This window comes from Mobula hypostoma, chromosome 24, assembly GCF_963921235.1.
Source record: "Mobula hypostoma chromosome 24, sMobHyp1.1, whole genome shotgun sequence".
In the NCBI taxonomy this organism is placed as follows: domain Eukaryota; kingdom Metazoa; phylum Chordata; class Chondrichthyes; order Myliobatiformes; family Myliobatidae; genus Mobula; species Mobula hypostoma.
Window position 1 is genome coordinate 21,357,218 of NC_086120.1, and position 26,428 is coordinate 21,383,645.

At 42.5% G+C, this 26,428-nt stretch overlaps 1 protein-coding gene across 6 annotated transcripts in view; it reads left to right on the forward strand.

Moving 5' to 3' along the window:
• Positions 1 to 6,085: 6,085 nt before the first annotated feature.
• The window catches only part of LOC134337256 (uncharacterized), a 107,188-nt gene continuing 86,845 nt past the window's right edge, over positions 6,086 to 26,428 (forward strand). For 5 of the 6 annotated variants that reach the window (XM_063032108.1, XM_063032111.1, XM_063032113.1 and 2 more), the window contains exons 1-5: positions 6,086 to 6,161; positions 10,464 to 10,633; positions 11,130 to 11,186; positions 21,519 to 21,632; positions 23,257 to 23,422. In XM_063032108.1, coding sequence (XP_062888178.1) covers positions 10,492 to 10,633; positions 11,130 to 11,186; positions 21,519 to 21,632; positions 23,257 to 23,422 — 479 coding nt within the window. In that variant the 5' untranslated portion in view covers positions 6,086 to 6,161; positions 10,464 to 10,491. Of the gene's footprint in view, positions 6,162 to 7,517; positions 7,615 to 10,463; positions 10,634 to 11,129; positions 11,187 to 21,518; positions 21,633 to 23,256; positions 23,423 to 26,428 lie in introns of those variants that run through there. The other variant, XM_063032109.1, reaches the window with a different exon arrangement.

The following is a 26,428-nucleotide window of genomic DNA, read 5'->3' on the forward strand; positions in this document are numbered from 1 at the left end:
TGCAAGTCTGTGTCTTTATTGATGCTTTGCTGCATGCTTCAGTGCTCGGTGGGGGGTGCCAATGCTTGTTTTGCTGGTGAGGGTGGGGTGGGGTCATTGCCTTTGCTGCTGCTTGTGCATGGCGGGGGGGGTAGCTGGGGGGTGCTTTGGAGTTCTAACATTTAACTGTCTTCATTCTTTGAGGCACTCCTCTGTTTTCATGGATGTTTGTGAAGAAAAAGAATTTCAGGATGTATATTGTATACATTTCTCTGACATTAAATATACCTATTGAAACCTATGGGAGAATATCCTCTGACTATCAAGGCCTGGTATGGAAACACCTATGCCCATGAAAGGAAAAACCCACAAAATGTAATGGATACAGCTCAGTCCATTACAGAAAAAGGCCTTCCTACCATGAGCACATCTCCAAGGAGCACTGCCACAAGAAAGCAGCAGCCATCTTCAAGCACTCCCACCATTCATGCCATGCTCTCATCTCACTTCTGCCATCGGGAAGGAGATAGAGGAGCCTCAGGTCCCACACCACCAAGTTCAGGAACAGTTATTACCCTTCAACCATCAGGCTCCTCAACCAGAATGGATAACTTCACTCACCTCAACACTGAACTAATTCCACAACCTATGGACTCACTTTCAAGAGCTCTACAACTCATGTTCTTAATATTTATTTACTCATTCATTTATTATTAGGTTTTTTGGGAATTTGTACAGTTCATCTTCTCTGGCACTTTGGTCATTTGTCTTTGTGTGTAGTCTTTCATTGATTCTATAATGTTTCTCTGTACTGACTGTGAATGCCTGCAAGAAAATAAATCTCAGGATAGTATGTGATAACATATACATATTTTGATAATAAATGTACTTTGAACTTTGTGCATAATGCATTTGTAAGGTGCCTTCAGACATTAATGGCAGGGTCTAACTTTTGATTTCTACTGGGCCAGATTCACAGAAACATGGAGTAGAATGGCAATAGTGCAAAAGGAGGCCATTTGGCCCCTAGGAATCATGCTGGGTTTCTTTAAGAGCAGCATAGCAAGTTCCACTCCATCTCTACACACCGCAACAAGTGCCACCCCACAACCCTTTTTCTCCTTTTCCTATAGTTTTGCAATTCAGCTTCTTTCAAGAGTATTTTTAAAAGGAGGGAATGAGAAGAGTGGGAGCTTCAGACTGGTCGCCCTGCCTTCAACGATAGGAGAAATGATAGAGTCTAGAATCACGGTACAGTACACTCAGAAAAAGTCATCCAGATAAGGCAAAATCAACAATCAAAGGAAAATTATGTTTGATAAATTTATGGAATCTTTTTTTGAGGGAATAACTGGTAGAATTGTGAAGGAAGGACCAGTCGCTTTTAATGAAGTTCCACATCAGACCTAGTGTGCAAAATTAAAATGATGGCATTGGGGATAACACACTAGCATGGATAGAAAACTGGTTAACAGATGGGAAACAGAATCAGAGTATGTTGCAAAAATGCCATCCCCTTCTCGCAATTCCTCCGTCTCCGCCGCATCTGCTCTCAGGATGAAGCTTTTCATTCTAGTTCGAGGGAGATGTCCTCCTTTTTTAAAGAAAGGGGCTTCCCTTCCTTTACCATCAACTCTGCTCTCAAACGCATCTCCCCCATTTCACGCACATCTGCTCTCACTCCATCCTCCCGCCACCCCACTAGGAATAGGGTTCCCCTGGTCCTCACCTACCATGCCACCAGCCTCCGGGTCCAACATATTATTCTCTGTAACTTCCACCACCTCCAATGGGATCCCACCACTAAGCACATCTTTCCCTCCCCCTCTGCTCTCCGCTTTCTGCAGGGATCGCTCCCTACGCGACTCCCTTGTCCATTCGTCCCCCCCATCCCTCCCCACTGATCTCCCTCCTGGCACTTATCCTTGTAAGCGGAACAAGTGCTACACATGCCCTTACACTTCCTCCCTTATCACCATTCAGGGCACCAGACGGTCCTTCCAGGTGAGGCAACACTTCACCTGTGAGTCGGCTGGGGTGATGTATTGCGTCCAGTACTCCCGATGTGGCCTTCTATATATTGGCGAGACCCGATGCAGACTGGGAGATCGTTTTGCTGAACACCTACGCTCTGTCCGCCAGAGAAAGCAGGATCTCCCAGTGGCCACACATTTTAATTCCACATCCCATTCCCATTCTGATATGTCTATCCACGGCCTCCTCTACTGTAAAGATGAAGCCACACTCAGGTTGGAGGAACAACACCTTACATTCTGTCTGGGTAGCCTCCAACCTGATGGCATGAACATTGACTTCTCTAACTTCCGCTAATGCCCCACCTCCCACTCGTACCCCATCCGTTATTTATTTTATATACACACATTCTTTCTCTCTCTCTCTCCTTTTTCTCCCTCTGTCCCTCTCACTATACCCCTTGCCCATCCTCTGGGTTTTTCCCCCTCCCCCTTTTTCTTCTCCCTGGGCCTCCTGTCCCATGATCCTCTCATATCCCTTTTGCCAATCACCTGTCCAGCTCTTGGCTCCATCCCTCCCCCTCCTGTCTTCTCCTATCATTTTGGATCTCCCCCTCCCCCTCCCACTTTCAAATCTCTTACTAGCTGTTCCTTCAGTTAGTCCTGACGAAGGGTCTCGGCCTGAACCGTCGACTGTACCTCTTCCTAGAGATGCTGTCTGGTCTGCTGCGTTCACCAGCAACTTTGATGTGTGTTGCTTGAACTTCCAGCATCTGCAGAATTCCTCATGTCAGAGTATATGGGATATATTTAGGGTGACATGTGTTGGTTAGTGGGCTACCATTACAGTTGCTTCCATTTCCAACATATCTCTGCGAAGCGGGGTGTTCTGCAATGAATGCAACGAAAACTAAGTTGCGGAATAGACTGGACATAAAGAACCCCCTTCGAGTATCGCTGTCTCCCATCACCCCTCGATGGGACCGTCTTGTTGCAGGAAAACAAGCCTAGGGCTCCCACTGATTCAGCGATATTGGTGTGTGGCAATGATTTTATATGTTCATACGAGGAAAATATGTGCTGTGTGTTTAATATCCAAATGTTACTTAAAATGTTATGATGCTATTGACTTATAAGTGACTTATAATTGACTTATCACTATAATTCACTATGGGCACGTGGCCAAGTGGTTAAGGCGTTCGTCTAGTTATCTCAAGGTTGCTAGTTTGAGACTCAGTTGTGGCAGCGTGTTTGTGCCCTTGAGCAAGGCACTTAATCACACACTGCTCTAGTGTCTGTGCGACGAGTGGTGCCCCACACAGACTTCCAATATGTGCCTTGTAAGGCATGAAAATGCCCGACGCAGGCCTCTCATGGTCTGAGTCAATGTTCCCCCTCCCTCCCCCCTCCATCCCCCACTATATTCATGCGAGGAAAATATGCACTGTGTGTTTAATATTAAATTCGTTAGATAAACCCTTTTAGAAACGAAATTGAGTGTATTAGCCACTTATAAGTGACTTATAGTTGATTTATCACCTATATTCCGGTCGTGATTAACACCACTACCCCCCGGTCGGCCAGTCCGCAAGAATATTGTCAATACTAAACCGATCTGCGGTGCAAAAAAAGGAAAAAAGGTTGGGGACCCCTGACGTAGATATCACATTCTCCTGGTACTTAAACATCCAGCCCCCACGTGAGCTAGGAATAACTCTTAATTGCAAAATCTTATGATTGGACGTCATTAGGAATAACCTGTCAGTAACTCAGTCGATAAACCTGATGAGAGATGAAGAGAGATCGGTGCCTTGTTTGAAACTCCACCCTTAAAAAGAAGGCTTCAAAGTAAAAAACACAGTGTGACTTTAGTAAGTGGATACTTAGCTTCCTTTATCAAGAGTAAACGTTGACAGCAGACATTAAGTAATTCATTGCTTTAACGCTATAATCCCTTGGTTGTGGGAGGTGCAATGTAAAAGCAAGATCTTTATTTGCTTCTTAACTCTTTAAAGACTTTACTTGCAAAATGGATATGGCCAACTTTGCATGATTTTGTTTTTTTTGCGTTTGCCACTTCCTGAGTCAAAGTGACATGTTACAAGACATCAGCTTGGCAGGGGCAGGAATCTCCACAAAATCATTCAGGGTGTTAGCAAAGCAGCAATGAGTAACTCACCATCTGGGCTGCTGTGGTGCAGGTTTCTTTTCTCTTGCTGTGTTCTGTTGATTGCAGATCCTCTGCATGATTACCCACTCTCTTTGACTCATTGTTTCCTTTGAACTTAATAGAGTAACTAACACATCTTGAGCTATCCTTCATTCACTACTATACCTTCAGCAGTATCAGCCCTGTTCTCTTTCTCAGAACCAGCTACTCCAGATGAGGGTTTTTCATGTAACCCACTCCAGCCTTTCAGATTACTTTATAACCATGTATGCCAGTGTGCAATGAAATTATTTCCTCACCTGAAGATCACAATGCATTAGGGTGGCAATATTAGATGGAACAATGAACACAAGCACAAAATCAGTTAAACAGTGTACTGTATAGTGGTGCAATGAGAAATGTGAAAGAGATAAAAAAACGAAGAGGTAGAATTAAGGGTTGCAAACATGGCAGCTCAAATGGGATTGAGTGTGAAACAGGTGATTGATCGGAAGTCTGGGGAAGAAGCTGTCCTTTCCAAAACCATCATTATTCCAGTGGTGAGGGTTTAGTTCCTCCATCATCTTCCATCTACAAATTAATTCGCTTTGTGAAGTCCCCAACACAATCTCTGACCTTCACAATCTACAAATCGCACATGTTCCTGGTTCAGACTTTCTCTGTAGTTTTTTGACTTAATAAGGTACTTCTTCACCTTAGTCCACATTAATACTGAGTTGCTACACAATACTAAATATATATTGTAGTTTATCTATTATAACGTAAAATCAGTAATGATTAAGACAGTAAGGTACAGTATAGCAGATATGGCTGCTAATCCTGATTATTCCTTAGAAGCAGCAGCACAAACAATGGGATGTTAATTCTCCTCTCAAGCGCCTCATAATCAACCTCATATACTTTTCATCTCCAGAAAAACTTTCCAGTAATCTTTGGATGCTTGGTACCACATTCTAGGCTGAATAAAGAGGTGAGGTGAGGTAGACTTCTGATACCTCCTCTCATGTACAGTTCACACACAATACTGACAACCTGCAGGCAGCAAAATGGAACATGTGAGAGATGAAGAGTGGTGCCCCTAAGAGTGAGATGTCTGTCAGCTGCCTTATTCCCATTACTTGGAGAAGAGTTACTATTATCCAGCTTGAATAATTAAAGTGCATGTTCAGGATTGTAACAGAGGACTCACCCTACCCTCTTATAGAATATTATGATAGATGAATGGAAATCTGTGTCTTATTTTACTGAAATATATATTCTGAAAGAAAGGCTCCAAAAACTGTAGTTAAGTTGCAGAAAAGACAGACAAAATGGCAGAATGGTAATTTTGGTTTGTTTATTAAGAGCAATTTGAAAACATTAGTGGGTTTGTTTGCTTCAAGGGGAGAGGGATGGAAAAAAAACACAGAAGTGAGTTTAAATACACCTTAAGCCAGCTAATAACAGTGCTGGTTCGGTGTCTCCTTTTGAGAACCAACTGCTTTCCACTGCTGTCAGAAAACTGGGAAGAGAACGGAGAGGCACTCAATCCTAATGGCTGAGGGCAAAATAAAACTGCTAAAGAGGCTGAACGGTGTAAAATCCGCAACCACCAGAGAAACAGAATTTAGCTATGGTCCCTGTTTTGCCTTGAATTTTAGCTCATCGTCCCTCTCTTCCCCATCCCCCCTCCCTAATCACATCTGAGGCCTGGAGGGCACAGAATTCCTGTGCTCAGTATCCATGTACATTATCAAGGCATCAGATTGCAATCTCAAGGCACCTTAGCCCACCCAATGTACTGTGATGGCAAACAATTCATTTTGCGTATGTTGGCCAATTGTTTTCACTGATCTGACTCAGGTAAGGAGTGGGTTTCCTCATGCCTATTGGTTTGAACAAAGATTAACTGTTTCCGTGGTACCTGGCAGGTGCTCAGTGATTGCTCAGCTCCACTCCCACTGGGGTTTAAAAGGAAGATTTCCTGGGACTGGGCAGCAAGGAGAGCATTCATGTCAGCGAGTTGGTGAATGAGTAAAAGAGAGTCAGATTGAATACAGGTCAGTTCTCTAGTTCATGTTGTTGAAGTAAATAGTTGTTATTAGTGGGTTATTGTGTCACAGTGCAGCTTCACCCATTTGATGTTCTGGATCCAGTTGCTGTCACACATTCTACTTACGGAACAGGTTTGTACGCAGGAATTTTCATGGAAACTTATTTTAAATGAGTGGACTAAGTTAGCAGGATAATTACTACCGTTCGGTCTCCTTAAATGTGTAAATGGCTGCTGGGCAATATATTAAAAAGCAAACTGTAATATCTGTGTGTGCTCTATGAATGTAGAATAACTGTATAAGGTCATTTGGAATAGCTTATCGAATGTTATACAGGAAGAAAAAGCAAACAGGAATTGAGATTAAAGTCAGAATCGGGTTTAATATCACTGGCATATGTCATGAAACTTGTTAACTTTACGGCAATACAATTTACAGCAATGCAATACATGATAAATAAATATAGAGAAAAAACTAAATTACATTAAGTATATATATGTCTATTAAATAGTTAAGTTAGAATAAGCAGTTCAAAAAACAAAAATAAAAATAGTAGGTGAAGCAATGTTCATGGGTTTAATGTCCATTTAGAAATCAGATGGTAGAGGGGAAGAAACTGCTGTTAGTCGCTGTGTGCCTCCAGGCCTTGGTACCTCCTTCCTGACAGTAACAGTGTGAAGAGGGCATGCCCTGGGTGGTGGGGGTCCTAAATGGTGGATGTCGCCTTCCTGAGGCACTGCTCCGTGAAGGTGTCTTGGATACTGTACTACGAAGGTTAGTACCCATGATGGAGCGAATTAATTTTACAAGTTTCTGCAACTTACTTTGATCTTGTGCAGTAGCCCCCTCCCTCCATACTAGATGGTGATGCAGCCAGTCAGAAGGCTCTCTGTGGTATATTTGTAGAAGTACTTGAAATTAAGTGATCTGAAAATGAATTTCAATTGTGTTGAATTGGGCTGCAGTGAATTTTACAGGTTGAGGGTGTTTTGATCTATGGCATTGCGATTTGTACTTGAGTTTAGTTGGGAGCTGGTGGAGAAAAGCATTGGGGAGAAGATCCTGGAGAATGGAGGAGTAGAGGACAATATGGGAGGAGGTGAGAGAAGAATGAGGGCAGAAGTTGTAGGAAGTAGGTAACAATGGAGAGGGGGACAGATGAGGCGAGGCAGATGTTAATGAAGAGGGATACCATGTAAGGGAGGAGAGGGTGAAAGGAAGGGAGGGATGAGAGGTAGGGAGGTGTGCAAAAACAGGAAAGCAATAAAGGCAGAAAGTGAGTGGTTATGATGGCAAACTTTAGTGATCAAAACAAAATTTTAAGCATTTTTAATGCAAATCATTAGAAAAGGAAGTTAAAGATTTGTACACAGAAGGGAGCCGGTTTGTCAACTCCTGTCACCTCATTAATGGGCTGCTCTTTTTCCTTCTATGTTTCTTCAGATTTAATTACTGGCTGGTAGGTTATTTTAAAAGCAAGGAAGATTTTCTGTCGTTCGTGGCGTGCAAATCTCTGTGATCACCTAATTACCTACCACAAAGTTCGGAAAATAATTTTTACTGTGGTTAACCATTGATGAGATGTAAACATATTCCCTCAGTAGAAACTAAGCTTACTGCCTTTTGAATCTATGTTTTGGTCTCACTGTGGCTATTTTGTGGGATTAGTTGAAAAGCGAGAAATGTATCTGGCAAGCAAGGTTATACTGTAAGCTATAAAAGTCTGTAGTTGAGAGTCTGTTCATCAGGGGGAAATTATAAAGACAATTTCACATTGACCTAATGTATGTGATAGTGTATTGCACTTAAATGACAAATATCCTCAGGGTTTCAAGATAACCCTGACCTACGCTTCCAACTAATATTGAGTCTAAACCAAGCTTGGTTGGTTTAAATCCAGTCAATTCAGACCTGGAGCTATACAATTCACTTTCAATGTGAATGGAGCAGAGCTGTTAATCACTGCATTTTAAACTTCATTATATGGCATTTGATGCTTGGAATAACTTTCCTCTTTCTGCTACTGAAAATGCTCATGAGTAGTCAGTAATCTTAAACATTGTTCTTACTGGGAATCTCACTTAACAATATGAATTCTGAGTCATTTGGTAGAATTTAACATGAAGGGACCTTCAACAGAGGATCAAGCTTGAGTAGTTCAGAGATGTGATCTCGGCTCAATCTCCCACTCACACCCTCCATTATTTGTAATAAACCACATCTCAAATTAAATCAGCATTCCTTACAATCACAGCAGTTAAGAAACAGCTGATAAATTATCCCAGACTGTGAGGCTATTGTGGTATTTGTGGCACCAAAGACGCTGTCACTCAGTTCACTGAAGGATATAATGAGAGGAGATTTTGCACTTAATAGCAAATTACAGGGCGAAAGATGTAATGTTAACAAGGCAACTATTTGATGTGGGATAAACTTTATCCTCTGATTTTTATTAGTGGAGACCAGTCTCTGTACAAGTTTGAAAACAAGGGAATATTGTTTTAGATGTTAATGGGTCTTCCTAACTGCTCCATGCCGAGCTGCAACCTGATTGGGGATATTCAGACAGAGAATTCAGACAGGAGAGTTCGATCTAGATTTCCCCAGCAACAATGTGTCAAGGAGTCAGGAAAGGAAAGGTAGATTAGAGATGGGGTGGTTATGACAATGGCTGAAAGAGAAAGGGAGAGTTCACTATCAGGGCAGTGGTTGGGTCCCATATTGACAATGGGATAAGGAGAGGAGAATCTTCTTGGGTCCCTGCTCCTGTGCTCTAATCTGTGTGGAAAAGTGCATGTGTGTCGAAATCTCAAGAAGTCTAAGTCTACCTTTTTGACCAATTCCCATGAGGCTTGGCAGGAGAAGGCAGCACAGTCCCATTATGCCTGCTCCACTATTCCATATAGCCATGTTTGATCTGATCTTGGCTTCAATCTCTTTTTTCCTAGCAGGTCTCCAAATCTTTTGGTTCCCCTAAAGTTTGAAAGTCTGCCTATTCTAACCTTGGACAGCTTCAACACGCTGGAGCAGAGAATTCCAAAGATTCATATCTTTCGGGGGAAGAATTCTTCCACAGCTCAGACTTCAGCACCTAGCCCCTAAACTCCCCCAACAGAGGAAACAACCTTTCAACATCTACCATATCAAATCTTCCTCCAGATCTTGTTTATTTCAATGAGTTCTGTTTCCTAAATTTCATGGAGCATCCATTTAATTTTTTCTTATAAAAACAATTCTTTCATAACCAAATTCATCCCATAAATAGTCTCTGCACTTCCTCCAAGGCAATTAATTGTTGGAAGATCTAATGTATCTTTGATGTCTCCACCATTAATCTTTCTTTTGATTCTTTTGTCCATATTCCTGCCTTCACTATCTGTCCTGATCTCCTCTGTTATTAACCGTCTTTTGAAAATGTGGTGCACAGGACACAATGAAAATTCAGTACTTGAGTGATAAAACTAGTTATCTCTTTGATACTCATAGAACATAGAACATTAACATAGAAATCGACAGCATATTTCAGGCTCTTCGGCCCACAATGTTGTGCTAACCATGTAACCTACTCTAGATGCTGCCTAGAATTTCCCTACCGCATAGCCCTCTATTTTTCTAAGCCCCATGTACTGCACCTATGTAAGAGTCTCTTATAAGACGCCTCTACCACCTTCGCTGGCAGTGCATTCCACACACGCACCACTGTCTGTGCGAAAAACTCACCTCTGACATCCCCATTGTACCTCTTTCCAAGCACCTCAAAACTATGCCCCCTCGTTTCAGCCCTGGGAAAAAGTCTCTGGCTATCTACATGATCAATGCCTCTCATCATCTTATACACCTCTATCGCTCCAAGGAGAATAGTTTCAATGATCTAAGCATGAACCATAAATACCAGAAGAGATGCTTATCTGGAAATGGTGGGCTATTTGAAGGACTAATGACTGCAAACTTTGTATCAAGATTTCAGTCTTCAAATGGAATGTGTTTAAAATATAGCCCATGACCCCTGCTTAAAAATCTACTCTATCCCATGGCTGCCAGCACCTAGGTGGGTACGCTTTTTTCTATGCATCTCCTAGTTCCAAAGTACTGTATCTCAATCCTACCAATACAACTCAGTGTAATTTCTTCCACAACTATTTTAACCTTTCTTGAAAGAAGTCAACCTGACTCCAACCCTTATAAGCACCATTATTTTCAAATAGTGTGAATGGATTTGGATCTTCAGAACAATGCATAATTTATCCAATGTGCCAATCCACTTTCCAATCATGGGCCGTTATTAATGCAAGGTAGTTTCTTTTACAGAAACTTTACCGATGTCATCAGTGCAAGCATGGAACTAAGTAAAGAGATGGACAAACAGCCAGTCATTGAACCAAAGGCAGAACTCAGGAATGCACGTAACCTGAACGTGCTCTTAGCTGTGTTGTTGTTGTGTCTTGTTGTGGCTGCCATCATCCTGGGAGCTTATTTTGGTGAGTACTACAAAGAATTGTTTTCTGAAAACAATTATGAACTCAGTTCATTAATTTCCCTAATCTTGCTCCTTTCAACTGATTTAATGTCCGTGATCCATCTCAAATTTTGCCTGGATTTCCTCGTTTCCAGAGACTGTTTCTGGCAGTTAATTCAACTGAAGGGCTGAGACCAGACATGGCTTGTCAGAGAGTGTTCCATCTTGGGGACAATCAGAGCACAGTTGGATCTCATCTTACATGTACTTTCCAGCTGGGGAAAAGCAGGAATTCCTGTAACTCAGGAGCCTGCCTCTAACCCAGCAATGAGGAGACAGCTGAATGTATTCATCTGGCTGTCTTGCCTCAGGCTGGTACAAAGCAAGGACCAAAGGCGGGTTCTTCCTATTTTGTAGACTGGAAAGCTCGGTGGGCCATCCAGAGAATAATAAAATGGTACTTCAGGGTTCACATTTCCAATGCAGCCACTCTATTCATCTTGTTCTTATTAATACAGGGATACATGGATCTCAAAAAGAGCTCCCATCCCAGCGACACTTTATGATAAAAGCTTGTAAGTACAAATTATTTTCTTTGCATGAGTTAAATTGCTCTGCCATGTGTCACGGAATACTTCAATAATGTTTGATTACTAGAGAATTGAAAGTTTAACTTTTCCTTTTTCACAAAGCTCCCTATCAATAAGTCTAAGAATTTCATGTACAGTGCCAATAAGCTTGCTGAATTTGTTGAGTAAATATTTAATGTCTACTGGAAGTCCATCTTAATAGTGGAATAAAAATCTCTAACATCTAAAAATATCCACATTCAAAGCAGTAATTATTAACCATTTGCATTTTTGTCATTTTAAAGTTATTGTTTAACCTGTCTTAAGGTTACTACACCATTCAGGCAGTAACAATTATGCCCAGTCAGTGAGGTGCTCTGTTTAAGTAGGATGCAGTTATTACATTCAATAATAAATTGAATGTTTTTTTTGTTAAGCAGTAAAAAATGCAGCTTCTAATGGCTTGGCAGCTTTAAGCATAACTAAAAAGATTTGCATTTGTATGATGTCTTTCAGGATGTCCAAAATTTTACAGCTCATTAAGTATTTCTGATGTATAATCACCCTTACAAGAAACGTGGCAGTCAATTTGCACATAGCAAGACCCCATAGCTGCAACCTGATAATGGCTTGCCTCACTGGTGTGGAGGAATGAGTGACAACCTGCCACTGAGGTTAGGGCTGCTGCACGGCCTCAGCAGCTTGAGTTTGATCCTAATTTCAGGTGCTGTTTATGTAGAGTTTGTCCATTCTCCATGTGAGTGCGTGGGTTTTCCCCCAGGGTGCTCTGGTTTCCTCCCTCATCCCAAAGGTACGCTGATAGGTCCACGTAAATTATTCCAAGTGTATGACAAATAGATGAGGCTGAATGAACTCTTGTGTTTTTGTTACCGAGTAAGAATAATCTACTGGAAATAACTGCCTCACGATCCTTTTTAAAAAATTCTATCTTTTGTGATCACATAAGAGAGCAGACTAGCCGGCCAGACGTGTTGTGGCATCAGCACAGACTTTGAGGCAAATGGTGTTGGGTTTGAATCTGGCCAGATCCTTGCACAGCTTCCATCCAGGCTGGGTTGAGTGTCCAGCTAGCAACTTGGTCTTGTAATAATACAGACAAAACGCTAAAGAAATGGCAAGGTTGCCACACGATGTGCCACAAGGGATGGCAAAGAATAATACGAGAGAGCAGATGGGGCTTCTGTCAGCTGAAAGATGTAATGATCCCTCACGACTGTAGCAGAGAATCAACTTGACTTTTGTGTTGTACTTTCTGTGCTTGCTTGAGAATTACAAGGTATTTCGAATCAATCCTTTTATATTGTCTTCAGTGAAACTGACAGAAAAAAAAGTGCAATGTCTCTCTCCCCCCTCCAAAGGAAATGATATATCACTGAGGTATTGATTTGTTGTGGTGAAGTTCCCTGGGTGCTGAAACCTACAGTTGGAGGTTTTTGTTTAAGGAGGACATGTAGGTCACATATTAAATTGGGAACTACAACCGTGACTCAGGCTGAGGCTTTATAAGTTATTGGTCAGAGCGCATTTAAAATTCAAAGTAAATTTACTATCAAAGTATGTATGTGCCACCATACAGATAACTGGGATTCATGTTTTTGAAGGCATTTGCAAAAAATAAAAAAAATACAATAGAATTTCTGAAAAACTATAAATAACACAGCCTAACAAACAACCAATGTGCAAAAGAAGACAAATCGTGCAACTACTGTAATACTTTTAAAATGTAAATAAATTGTACTGAGTTGTAGAGTCCTTGAAAGTGAGTCTATGGGTTGTGGAGTCACTTCACCATTGAGCTGAATTAAGTTACCCACACTGGTTCAGGAGCCTGACGGTTGTAGGGTAGTAACTGTTCCTGAACGTGGTGATACGGCACCGAAGGCTCCTGTACCTCCAACCGGAAAGCAGTAGCGAGAGGAGAAAATGGCCTGGATGATGGGGGTTCTTGATGATAGATGCTGCTTTCTTGTGGCAGCACTCCTTGTAGATGTGCTCAATGGTGGGGAGGGCTTTGCCTGTGATTGACTGGGCTGTATCCACCACTGTTTTGTAGATATTTGGAATATTGTGAACAATGTTGGGCCCTTTATCTAAGAAAGGATGTGCTGGCATTGGACAGGGTCAAGAGGAGGTTTACAAGAATTAACCTGGTCATGAAAAGGTTAATGTACGAGGAGCATTTGATGGCTCTGTGGCTGTAATCACCGGAGCTTAGATGAATGTGGGAGATCTTATTGAATTACCAAGTATTGTAAAACCTTGATAGAGTGGATGTGGAGAAGATGTTTCCAATAGTGAGAGTTTCGGGCAAGACGGCACAGGCTCAGAATAGAAACATGTTCTTTTGTAGCAGAGATAAGGAGGAATTTCTTTCGCCATAGAGTGGTAGTCTGTGGAATTCATTGCCACAGGTGCTTTTGGAGGGCAAGTCACTGGGTATATTTAAAGCGGTTTGATAGGTTCATTAGTAAGGGCACTAAAGGTTATGGGGAGAAGGCAGGAGAATAGGATTGTGAGGGAAAATAAGAAAGGAGATTTGCTTCAGGTGGTATTGGTTCAGGGCACTGTGGCTGCAGAGGGTCACTAAAAATATTCTCACCACACTATGATGCCCCATTAATCAGCCAATGTGCATTAGAAACAAATTAGATTGACACAAAACACCCTTGCTGTATGTGTTGAGGATAAGCAAAGGCATTTGGGTTGAATCCAATGAAATTCTGAAGGGAGTGCTGCATTCTGTGTGAACTGTTAATCTGGAGCCCTGACAACTTGTCAATTCTCCCAGGATCCTGCCCACCAGTAATACAATCAAAGAGATAAATTTAAAAAGAAACGGATGCTGCCAAATCTGAAACAAAACCAAAATTGGTAGAACAAATCAGTAGGTCAGTCAGCATTTCTGGAAATGTTAATAATTTGGGTGTAAACCCTTTATCAGAACTGGGAAAGAGAAGAACAAGAGTTCAGCTGATAGTTGTTTTGGAATCTGGGTTTGTTCAGAGTTAGTTGTTATATCTGCACGTAAAAAATTACTATTTAGAAAATAACTGATAAACTATGAAGCATCTGGGGATCACTTCAACAATAAAAAAGCTATAAGATAACAAGATTTCATCAAAGTTGCTGGAGAACGCAGCAGGCCAGGCAGCATCTCTAGGAAGAGGTACAGTCGACGTTTCGGGCTGAGACCCTTTGCGCCTGAATTTCCAGCATCTGCAGAATTTCTCGTGTTTACCAAGATAACAAGATTTTCTGCTTTACCTACATCCGTCCTCTGCTGTATCTAGAAATGCAATGAGCTTCACCTGACATTCAGATACCCCATGAGATATCTCTCAAGTAAATTCATATCCCCCATTCATGTTCCCTACTTTAATGTGCCATCCCAGGCAATGTCTGAAGACACAACGTATGTCATAAAGTATATCTGTGCTTATGTTTTGTGTTTACCTTGTTACAATATTTGCATTTAGAAACCTAGCTGCTTACCAGTTTCATACAAATCTGGTCCTCCTTTCATAAACACAAGAGATTCTGTAGATGCTGGAAATCCAGAGAAACACATACAAAATGCTGGAGGAGGTAGTCTACTCCATTCTTATATGTGTTTATGGCATCTGTCGTGTGTGTGTGTGTGTATATATATGATATTTATTCTCCATATACTAAATTAAATAAATAGTACAAAAACAGAGCAAAATAGTCAGGTAGTATTCATGGGTTGGTTCACTGCCTGTTTAGAAACCTGATGGCGGACAGAAAGAAGGTGTTTCTAAAACATTGCGTGTCTTCAGGTTCCATCCTGCACCTCCTCTCCGTTGGCAGTAATAAGAAAAGAGCAAGTCCTGGGTGATGGGGGCTTATCCATAACCTCTTGGGTATCAAAGAGTTAATGGTCAAGGACTTTATAATATTTGTCCATACAAGTGTGACTTCTTGTAAATTAATTAATAGACTACAACAAATTTGAGAACCTCTGGATCGACTGCAATAAAGTGATAGAATCCATCACCAACTATTGCAAACATCCCACCTCTCCCGGAAGTTCCGGGAGTCTCCTGCATATTAATAGTGGCTCCCTAATGCCCGCAAATTATATACAATGTCCTGGAAATTGATTTTTTTGAGAGTGAGCATGAGAGAACGCACGAGAAAGAGTGAGAGAGCGAGCGCAAGAGCAAGAAAGCAAGCGCGAGACAGCGAGCGCGAGAGCGAGAGAGAGAGAGCGAGTGAGAGAGAGCGAGAGCAAGAAAGCAAGTGTGAGTGAGAGTGACCACGAGAGAGAGAGTGCGCGAGAGCAAGCAAGAGAAAGAAAGCAAGAGTGAGAGAGTGAGCGCGAGTGAGCAACCACGAGAGAGAGCGTGAGAGTGAGAGCAAGAGCGAGAAAGCAAGCGCGAGAGAGCATGACCAGAGCAAGAGAGCACGCGCGAGAGAGAGAGAGAGCGAGAGCAAGAGAAAAAGCGAGAGTGTCCCAAAAAAAAAGAAAATATGAAACATACGTCACCCCAGACTACAATAAAGTGTACCCCTGCCTAATAGGGGTCAAAATAATGACAGCGTTGCTCGCTGCACTGTTTGCAACAGTAACTTTTCTATTGCCCATGGTGGGTTAAGATTGTAAAAGGCATGTTGAGGTGAGTTTAACAGGTGTCATTCATTCATTAGCATAGCTAACATTATTTAAACTAGCTGGCTGGCTGCTAAGGAGCTACTCTATTACAGACACCCCACCTCTCCCGGAAGTTCCGGGAGTCTCCCGCAAATTGATGGTGCTGCTTCCCTGAAATGAGTTTTTGCAGGGTGGGATGTCTGCTATTGATTGTGCAATTCTCACCCTCTCCCTAAGTAAATCGAAGGACTCACAATGATTGTGCAGATTATACCCTACAAACTTTGACTCATGTTGCCTGACACTTAACACATGTCCACTTCTCAATGTTCCTACATCGCTGTAAAACGGACCTTAGCAACCCCCTGTAAGTAAACTTACCTGATCGTCCCCCCATGAGAACTACACACTTCTCCAGAAAATCCCCACTTCGTGCTCCTTCCTAAGAATTCAGCCATCGTAATGACAACCTTTTTTCATTACCTGGCAAAAAAAATGCCATAGAAAATAGTTATTGCTGAACAATATATAGAACAGAATAACAAACTACATGAAATAGCAATATCACATTATAGCAATACAGAGTACAATGACAGAAGCCATTGTTATTTAACAGAGAATATCAAATATAGTTAAATAATAGTAGTGACAATGAAGTAATGATTATTGTTATATAGTGTGCTAAAAAGAATAACGTAGTGCACATATAAGGAAAGAAATAATATAAATCAAAATAATATAGCACTGACATCAAAGTTGCTGGTGAACGCAGCAGGCCAAGCAGCATCTACAGGAAGAGGCGCAGTCGACGTTTCAGGCCAAGACCCTTCGTCAGGACTAACTGAAGGAAGAGTGAGTAAGAGATTTGAAAGCTGGAGGGGGAGGGGGAGATGCAAAATGATAGGAGAAGACAGGAGGGGGAGGGATAGAGCCGAGAGCTGGACAGGTGATAGGCAAAAGGGGATACGAGAGGATCATGGGACAGGAGGTCTGGGAAGAAAGAAGGGGGGGGGTGACCCAGAGGATGGGCAAGAGGTATATTCAGAGGGACAGAGGGAGAAAAAGGAGAGTGAGAGAAAGAATGTGTGCATAAAAATGAGTAACAGATGGGGTACGAGGGGGAGGTGGGGCCTTAGCAGGTTAGAGAAGTCGATGTTCATGCCATCAGGTTGGAGGCTACCCAGACAGAATATAAGGTGTTGTTCCTCCAACTTGAGTGTGGCTTCATCTTTACAGTAGAGGAGGTCGTGGATAGACATGTCAGAATGGGAATGGGATGTGGAATTAAAATGTGTGGCCACTGGGAGATCCTGCTTTCTCTGGCGGACAGAGCGTAGATGTTCAGCAAAGCGGTCTCCCAGTCTGCGTCGGGTCTCACCAATATATAAAAGGCCACATCGGGAGCACCGGACGCAGTATATCACCCCAGTCGACTCACAGGTGAAGTGATGCCTCACCTGGAAGAGCTGTCTGGGGCCCTGAATGGTGGTAAGGGAGGAAGTGTAAGGGCATGTGTAGCACTTGTTCCGCTTACACGGATAAGTGCCAGGAGGGAGATCAGTGGGGAGGGATGGGGGGGACGAATGGACAAGGGAGTTGTGTAGGGAGCGATCCCTGCGGAATGCAGAGAGAGGGGGGGAGGGAAAGATGTGCTTAGTGGTGGGATCCTGTTGGAGGTGGCAGAAGTTACGGAGAATAATATGTTGGACCCGGAGGCTGGTGGGGTGGTAGGTGAGGACCAGGGGAACCCTATTCCTAGTGGGGTGGTGGGAGGATGGAGTGAGAGCAGATGTACGTGAAATGGGGGAGATGCGTTTAAGAGCAGAGTTGATAGTGGAGGAAGGGAAGCCCCTTTCTTTAAAAAATGAAGACATCTCCCTCGTCCTAGAATGAAAAGCCTCATCCTGAGAGCAGATGCTCTCATTTTGCATCTCCCCCTCCCCCTCCAGCTTTCAAATCCCTTACTCACTCTTCCTTCAGTTAGTCCTGATGAAGGGTCTTGGCCTGAAACGTCGACTGCGCCTCTTCCTATAGATGCTGCTTGGCCTGCTGCGTTCACCAGCAACTTTGATGTATGTTGCTTGAATTTCCAGCATCTGCAGAATTCCTGTTGTTTGCGTTTAATATAGCACTGAATAGTGTTAATTAATCTATTAATATTGAATTCATTAAGAGCACAGAGAAAAGTGCCGCAGGTGAAAATCTGTTACATAAAACTATCAGTCTCTCACTAAAATAGTCCTATGTTTCCAGCTTTCTTCAAACACTCTTAATTTGAAGATGTATTCAAAGAACATTTATTATCAAAGTATGCATGCAGTATACAACCCTGAGAGTTATCTTTCCCACAAACAACCACAAAACAAAGAAACACCATGGAATGTGCATTGAAAGAAAACATCAAACACCCAACACGCAAAAAAAGAGACCAAATTGCACAAATGGCAAAAAAATGAGCAAATAACACACAGAATATTAAACATCAAACAGTCCAGGAATATTCAGCTTAGTACAGTTCAGTTCAACTTAGCACTGTGTCGTTCGTTGACTGCAGGCTGCAGAGCTAGTCCAAATCAATCAAAATCACACTAAACAGCACTAAGAAAAGGAGTAATCAACGAGTATGTTACAGTTCATCCCTTCTAATCCAATAATAAAATCTTTCTAGTCCATACTTTCCAGTGAATATCCAATTTTTTTTTCTGTGAAATCCACCATCTCCTCTCCTCCTCCGTTCAGAATCCACTTTCATATTTATAAATTTGTTAACCCAGTCTTTTAAATTCAGTGAACAGTCTCAGTGTGCTAACTTGGACTCAAAAGAAAATTACTACATTTCTTTATGTTTTAAAAATGTGAAAGGACATCACTCTGAAACACTAATGGTCTTTTCCTGTTTCACACATATTGCCTTATCTTCTGATGATTTTCAATATTTTCTGTTTTTATTTCAGATTTCCAGTTAGTATGCATTGAATTATAGTTTCTTGAATGTTGTTTCACTGTTGCTGAATCTTTTAATCCTCCTTAGTATATGTTACACGTATGATCTTACATCTCAATACTTCCTTGACTTTCAATGTCACTATAAAATATTGAATTGATGACCTTATTAATGTATCTCATTTTGCTTCTTGTCTTTATGATTGCATAGCTGCATTTCAGAATACGGCGTGTCAGCAAATAATGTCTTGTGATTTGACATCATATGCAAAATTCTAAGCAATTGGTGTAAATATAAAAGATAATCACTCCCCATCCCAATCACTGTACTTAACAACTTATTTTAAAATGTCAACAATGTGTAAGAGTGATAAATCAATAACACACACCATTGGCCCAGTATTGTGCTGTTAACACAGTTCTTTTACTTGGCTGAGCAAAATACTCTCCAACTTCCACCCTGCCCTCAAATTTACCTGGTCCATTTCTGATACGTCCCGCACTTTCTCAATCTCTGTCTCTGTCTCTGGAGACAGTTTAACCACTGATGTCCATTACAAACCCACTGACTCTCACAGCTACTTGGACTATACCTCTTCCCACTCTGTTACTTGTAAAAATGTCATCCCCTTCTCTCAATTCCTCCGTCTCTGCCACATCTGCTTTCAGGATGAAGCTTTTCATTCCAGAGTGAAGGAGGTGTCATCCTCCTTCAAAGAAAGGGGCTTCCCTTCCTCCACCATCAACGCTGCCCTCAACCGCATCTCTTCCATTTCACGCGCGTCTGCCCTCACCCCATCTTTCCTCCATCCCACCAGGGATAGGGTTCCTCTTAACTTCACCTACCACCCCACCAACCAGCACATAATTCTCTGTGACTTCTGCCATCTCCAACAGGATCCCACCACCAAGCACATCTTTCCACTCCCCCCAACTTTGTGCTTTGCGCAGGGGTCACTTCTTATGGGACATCCTGGTCCATACATCCCTCCCCACTGATCTCCGTCCTGGCACTTATCCTTGCAAGTGCTCCACCTGACCCTACAACTCCTACCTCACTACCACTCAGATCCCAAACAGTTCTTCCAGGTGAGGAGACACTTCACCTGTGAGCCTATTGGGGTCATCTATTGTATCTGATGCTCCCGGCGTGGCCTCTTGTATATAGGTGAGACCCAATGTAGATTGGGAGACCGCTTCACCGAGCACCTACGCTCTGTCTGATAGAAAAAGCGGGATCTCCCAGTAGCCACCCATTTTAATTCCACTTCCTATTCCCATTCCAACATATCCATCCATGGTGTTCTCTACTGTCGCAATGAGGAGCAACAAATTATATTCCATCTGGGTAGCCTCCAACCTCATAGCATGAACATTGACTTCTCAAACATCCAGTAATAGCCTCCCTTTCCACTCCTTCTCTATTCCCCATCCACTTTTCTCTCTCTCACCTTAACTCCTTACCTGCCCATCACCTCCCTCTGGTGCTCTCCCCCTTTTTCTTTCTTTCATGGTTTTCTGTCCTCTCCTATTAGATTCCCCCTTCACCAGTCCTGTATCTCTTTCACCAATCAACTTCCCAGCTCTTTACCTCACCCCTCCACCCTCCCAGTTTCACCTATCACCTCGTGTTTCTTCCTCCCCTCTCCCCACCTTCTACCTCTGACTCCTCATAATTTTTTTCTCCAGTCCTGCTGAAGGGTTTTGGCCCGAAACGTCAACTGTACTCTTTTCCATAGCTGCTGCCTGGCCCACTGAGTTCCTTCAGCTTTTTGTGTGTGTTGAGCATAATACAGTTTTCAATGACTATTATTATCTGAAATAGAAACTAGCATAGTCTGTGTAACTCTCTGTTAGTTGGCAAGTTGTCCAAGGATAATGCAGATATTTGGAGTTAATTATCAGCAATCATTGCTGTGTGCAGGTTTCATTTTTTTTTAAATTTAGAGATACAACGCTATAACAGGTCCTCACTGCCCAACGAACCCATGCCAGCCAGTTGTACCCGTGCGATTAATTATTTTATTAACCTGTATGTCTTTGGAATGTGGAAGGAAACCGGAGCATGCACAGGAAGCCCACACAGAGGAACACCATAAGAAAGAGGAGGAGAATGAGGCCATTTGGCCCATTGAGTCTGCCCAGCCATTTCATCATGGCTGATCCATTTTTCCTCTCAGCCCCAATCTCCTGCCTTCCCCCATATCCCTTCATGCCCTGACTAATCAAGAATCTATCAACCTCTGTCCTAAATATAGCCAATGACCTGGCCTCCACAGCTGCCTGTGGCAGAGTATTCCACAGATTCTCCACTCTCTGGCTAAAGAAATTCCTCCTCATCTCTGTTCTAAAAGGATGCCCCTCTAGTTTGAGGCTGTGTCCTCAGGTCTTAGACTCCCCTACCATAGGAAACATGGGGAGAAAGCACAAACTCCTTACAGAAAAAGGCGGGCAATGAATCTGGGTTGCTGGTGCTGCAACAGCATTTCGCTAACCACTACGCTATTGTGCTGTCCCTAATCACTCCACATCCCAATCATTGTTCCCATCAACTGGAAAGTGTCACGTTCTATATGTGAGAAGCTAATCAGCATTGGACCATGAAGTTCAGGTAACAGGGTTCTGTTGTTATGATACTTCACTTTTCGTTTCTTAGAAATAAACTTTCTGCTTGTCTAAAAAGACTTTGAGGTATTGTTCCAATATATATCTTAACATTCTCAAGTATAAAGTACTAATGCTCTTTTGTTAAAAAAATGCAGCAACCTGCACACATGGGAATTACATCTGCAACAATGGCCAGTGCGTTACCAAGATCAACCCAGAGTGTGACAATGTAATTGATTGCTTGGACCAGTCAGATGAGATGGAATGCAGTAAGTTTTATGTTGTATGCAGACTATAAATCACAGCTGTTTACACCTTGCAAAATGTTAATTGATTAATAAGGATTCCTTCTCTGATGAAATGCTATTTCTGACTACTGAGTTCCTACTTGCATAATCACCCAACAAATCACAGTAGGAAAGGCGAGACCAGTTCTAAGGTGCACAGAAACTGAGATAATTCTCGTTGAATCCTTCAGAACTTTACTGAATGATCCATGTTGCCTGTAGTTATTTGTCCCATCTCCATGCAAGTGTGTTGGGAATTCCACATTTATTTGGAGTCCATCCTCTATCCCCATATCGAAATAAATCATTCTGCTACCAGTTTTACAGACAGCCTCCTGCAAATCAGTTTGCTTAAATTTAATTACAGGCTACCATCAGCTTCTCCATTTCATCCCTGGTCGGAGTACGGCACCTTACACCTCAGACAATTTAAGTTCAGGTGCCAGATGTGATCTCTGAAGTGAAAAGAGATATCTGGAGGAAAGGGTAGTTCCTTGTCTGGTGCATCACTGTGAGACTTTTTGAAAGGATGAAATCTGATTTGACAAAACTATATCAGCATATTTAAAGTGACAGTGTATATTTTCTGATTTTTTAAATTCTGGAAATACATTGAACCAAAGTCCCAAGGCTTCCCCTTCATTATAATGATTATGCTAACAACAGATATGAAAGACTTGCAGTGACTGGTGCATGAGAATAGGACCTTTCTGCATCATTATCAGAGTTATGGGCAAGTGCAGAAGTTGGGAAGGAAAAAGAAAGACAGGCTGAAACCCTCATAAAAACTAGGTATATCAAGGATGTGTGCATGTGAATGTGTGCGTGATTACCTTGTACCATCAGCATCAAATTTTTAAACTGCTGAGCGTGCTTCTCTCACAATATTTAGGAAAGAGAGCCTTTGATAAGTGTTTGTCACAATTTTTTCCTTTTGGAAATGGGAGATGTTAACACTGAACTCAAGACACTTCCCATATTGGCTCAGGGTCAGACACCCTGAGCCAATAGGCTGGTCCTGAACTTATTTCCTGGCATAATTTACATATTACTTTTTAACTATTTATGGTTTTATTACTATTTAATTATTTTTGGTGCAACTGTAATGAAAACCAATTTCCCCCGGGATCAATAAAGGATGACTATGACTATACCAGAAACCTATCCCAATATACATTCATACAGATACACACACACACGTGAACTGCTGCACAAGGTTATATACACAGTAAATCTTCTTCATCACTGACTCATTCACCTGACCCCGGGACAGGCAGAGCATAACTTAGACAGAAAGTTAATCTCCCTCTGCATTACCCTAGAAGTAGTCCATTTTGGGGTGCGGCACGGATAGCTGGACATAAAAAACATGGTGTATTTCTTATCCGTTCTCTCAGGAATAGTTTGGAAGCCGTGGTCACGAGCAGGACAGCTCCTAACCTATGCTAGCAATGATAGTAATCCCTGAGGGATATCTGGAACTTTTAGGCTTTTGTGCATGATTTTCTGCCTTTAGAGAACAATCAGCTCAGGATGCGGACTTCTTTAGGAACAATTGACAGCTTAGATGTCTGATTACGTTCATCTTGTCTGCTCACTTTCATAGGCTGTGGTGCACCCCAACTATCCAATAGAATTGTGGGGGGCGCAGATGCTACTGAGGGTGAGTGGCCCTGGCAAGTCAGCCTGCGTTTAATTAACTGGGGCCATGGATGTGGGGCCACGCTTGTGGCAGACACCTGGCTGATCTCAGCTGCTCATTGTTTTATAAGGTAAGTCATTCTTTAATCATCTGGAAAACGTTTGGTGGTTTGCATAAAATCCATTCTCCTGGCTACATTGGACCCTTTCCAGTTCATTAATTGCTTGAATTGCTCCACTAATGATGCCATAGCCTCTGCCCTCCACTCTGTCCTGTCCCACCTGGAAAATGAGGTCTGATACGTAGGTTGTTGCGTATAATCTGCAGTTTCGTGTTTAACACCATCACTCCCCTGGAACTGGTGGGAAAACTGTCCTTGCTGGGTCTCAAAGCCACACTCTGTAGCTGGGTCCTGCATTTCTTAACAGAAAGGCTACAGTCAGTCCGTGTGAGAAGCAACATCTCTAGTCCAATTACCCCGAGCACTGGCATTCCCCAGGGCTGTGTGCTTAGTCTGCTGCTGTTCACACTGCTGACACATGACTGAGTCGCGGGGTTCGGCTCAAACCGCATCATCAGTTATTGGCCTCATCAACAATGAAACCTCACTTGGTCTCTCAATATCACCCCCTGAATAAGAAGACACAGCAATGCCTCTGCCTCCTGAGGAGATTTAGCCAAGCAAGGTATCCCCACCCCGCCATCTTAACTGAATTGAGCAGGAGCACCATTGTGAGCATCCTGGCAAGCTGCATCTCCAACTAATACGGGAGTAGCGGTGCATCAGATCAGAAGCCACTACAAAGGACTGTGAGAATGGCCAAGAGGATCATACGGGTCTCATTTCCATTCATTTGGGACATGTATTAGGAGTACTAAGCATGCAGGGCCCTTGGCGTTATCAAGGATCCCACCCATCCATCCAGCAACCACTTTGACATTCTACCATCAGGTAGGAGATTCCAATATATAAAGCCAAAAACGGTCAGGATGGGGAACAGCTTCTTCCCTTAGGCCATTAGGCTTTTGAACTCCCTGCCGCATCACATTCTGTACATTATTTAATTTATGCACTTTACTTTGTTTATCCATATGTAATTCAAAAGGAGTTGGAATGTAATGTTGAAATTGTATAAGGCATTGGTGAGGCCAAATTTGGAGTATTGTGTACAGCTCTGATCACCAAATTATAAGAAAGATGTCAATAAAATTGAGAGAGTACTGAGGAGATTTACTAAAATGTTGTCTGGGTTTCATATCCTAAGTTACAGAGAAAGGTTGAACAAGTTAGGTCATTATTCTTTGGAGCGTAGAAGGTTGAGGGGGTACTTGATAGAGGTATTTAAAATTATGAGGGGGATAGATAGAGTTGATGTGGATAGGCTTTTTCCACTGAGAGTGGGGGAGATTCAAACAAGAGGACATGAGTTGCGAGTTAAAGGGCAAAAGTTTAGGGGTAACATGAGGGGGAACTTCTTTACTCAGAGAGTGGAAGCTGTGTGGAACGAGCTTCCAGCAGAAGTGGTTGAGGCAGGTTCGATGTTGTCATTTAAACTTAAATTGGATAGATATATGGACAGGAAAGGAATGGAGGGTTATGGGCTGAGTGCAGGTCAGTGAGACTAGGTGAGAGTAAAAGTTCGGCACGGACTAGAAGGGCCGAGATGGCCTGTTTCCATGCTATAATTGTTATATGGTTATATGGTGAAAACCAGTTATGAAATCCCAGACCGAGAAACACACACAAACTTCACTCACATGGGTTTTATATTTTTAATAGTATGATCAGTAGTTTTATGATTTATTTTGAGTTCCTAGTGCTTCATTTAGAACATAGAATATAGAACATAGAAATCTACAGCACATTACAAGCCCGCAATGTTATGCCGACCATGTAACCTACTCTAAAAACTGGCTAGAACTTTTCCTACCACATAGCCCATATTTTTGGTAAAACTTTCGGGAAACAGCTATAAGAACTTATGGTCTTGGGGTCAGTCTGACATCTGCAAATGACGCTGCCAGCCTTGAGCATAGTTGAACACACAGGATTGCCAGTGTGGCAATAAGGGCATTGGTTAGAAAGTGAAAAATCTCAGTTTCAGATCCTGATTACAGTGTATTGTGTCATGATGGCGATCAGGGGATATCAGGGCATGATGGCTTCTGCAGTTAAAGATCTAGCTGTACACAACAATATCACATTACTGAGATGTCAAAGGGTCTTTGGGATGTAAGTCAGACAGAACGAGCGTGATGCAAATGGTACCTCTATGAGGATCAGTACGCAGGTAACTGTACCACAGTGAAAGTCAATATACATGCAAATATACCCCAGTAGGCATTAGTACCAGACAGCTAGACTTGAGGAGGTGTCAGAACTTAAGTAGTGGTATCCCATTGGGATGCAGTACCCAGGTAACTGTATCCTACAGGGCATTAGAACGCCAACAACTATGATAATTGTATCTGACGGTGACATGAGATTTCTGCAATTCTTGTATGATGTGAACTGCACAAAGATACTAGGTGAGAAAGTTTTTATAGCGGAAAAGCCGTACCACTGGGGAAGTTCCACACTCTCGATCTCAGAAGTCCAGTCCAGTCATCACAGCTGGGGTCTTCTTTGGTGGCAGTGGATGATCGAGACTTCTCCTGTGCCTTGCCATGCCCTTTGCTCTCCATGGAACATTGCAGAACTGCTTTCGTGGCTGGTGGATCTCAGCCACCCAGTAAACTGGAGCTGGCTTCACGTGCTAGGATCCGAACGCCCCTCCCTCACCAGGGTATGAAGTCCACTAGCCACCCTCACTTGGTTTAGCTTGCCTGTCAAAGTGGTGTATGGGTGTGGCCACTGTTGCATGCAAACAGCGACTTGGAGCCACAGGTGAGAGCCGAGTGTCCAGTGGGAACCAAATATGAGTGAGTAAATGGACACGACAAGCCGCTTCAGCAGAGGGGCCGCCTTCTCCCTGAACAGCCCATACATTCCACCACAGCAACTATACCATTATGTAAATGCCAGGCAATTGTTCCCTTACCAGAGTTACTACTTGGTAACTGACCACTGCTCCCAGTTACAGCGGGATCAGTGCCCAGAGAAGCTCAGGCTGTTAGAATGAACGCACAAAGAGCA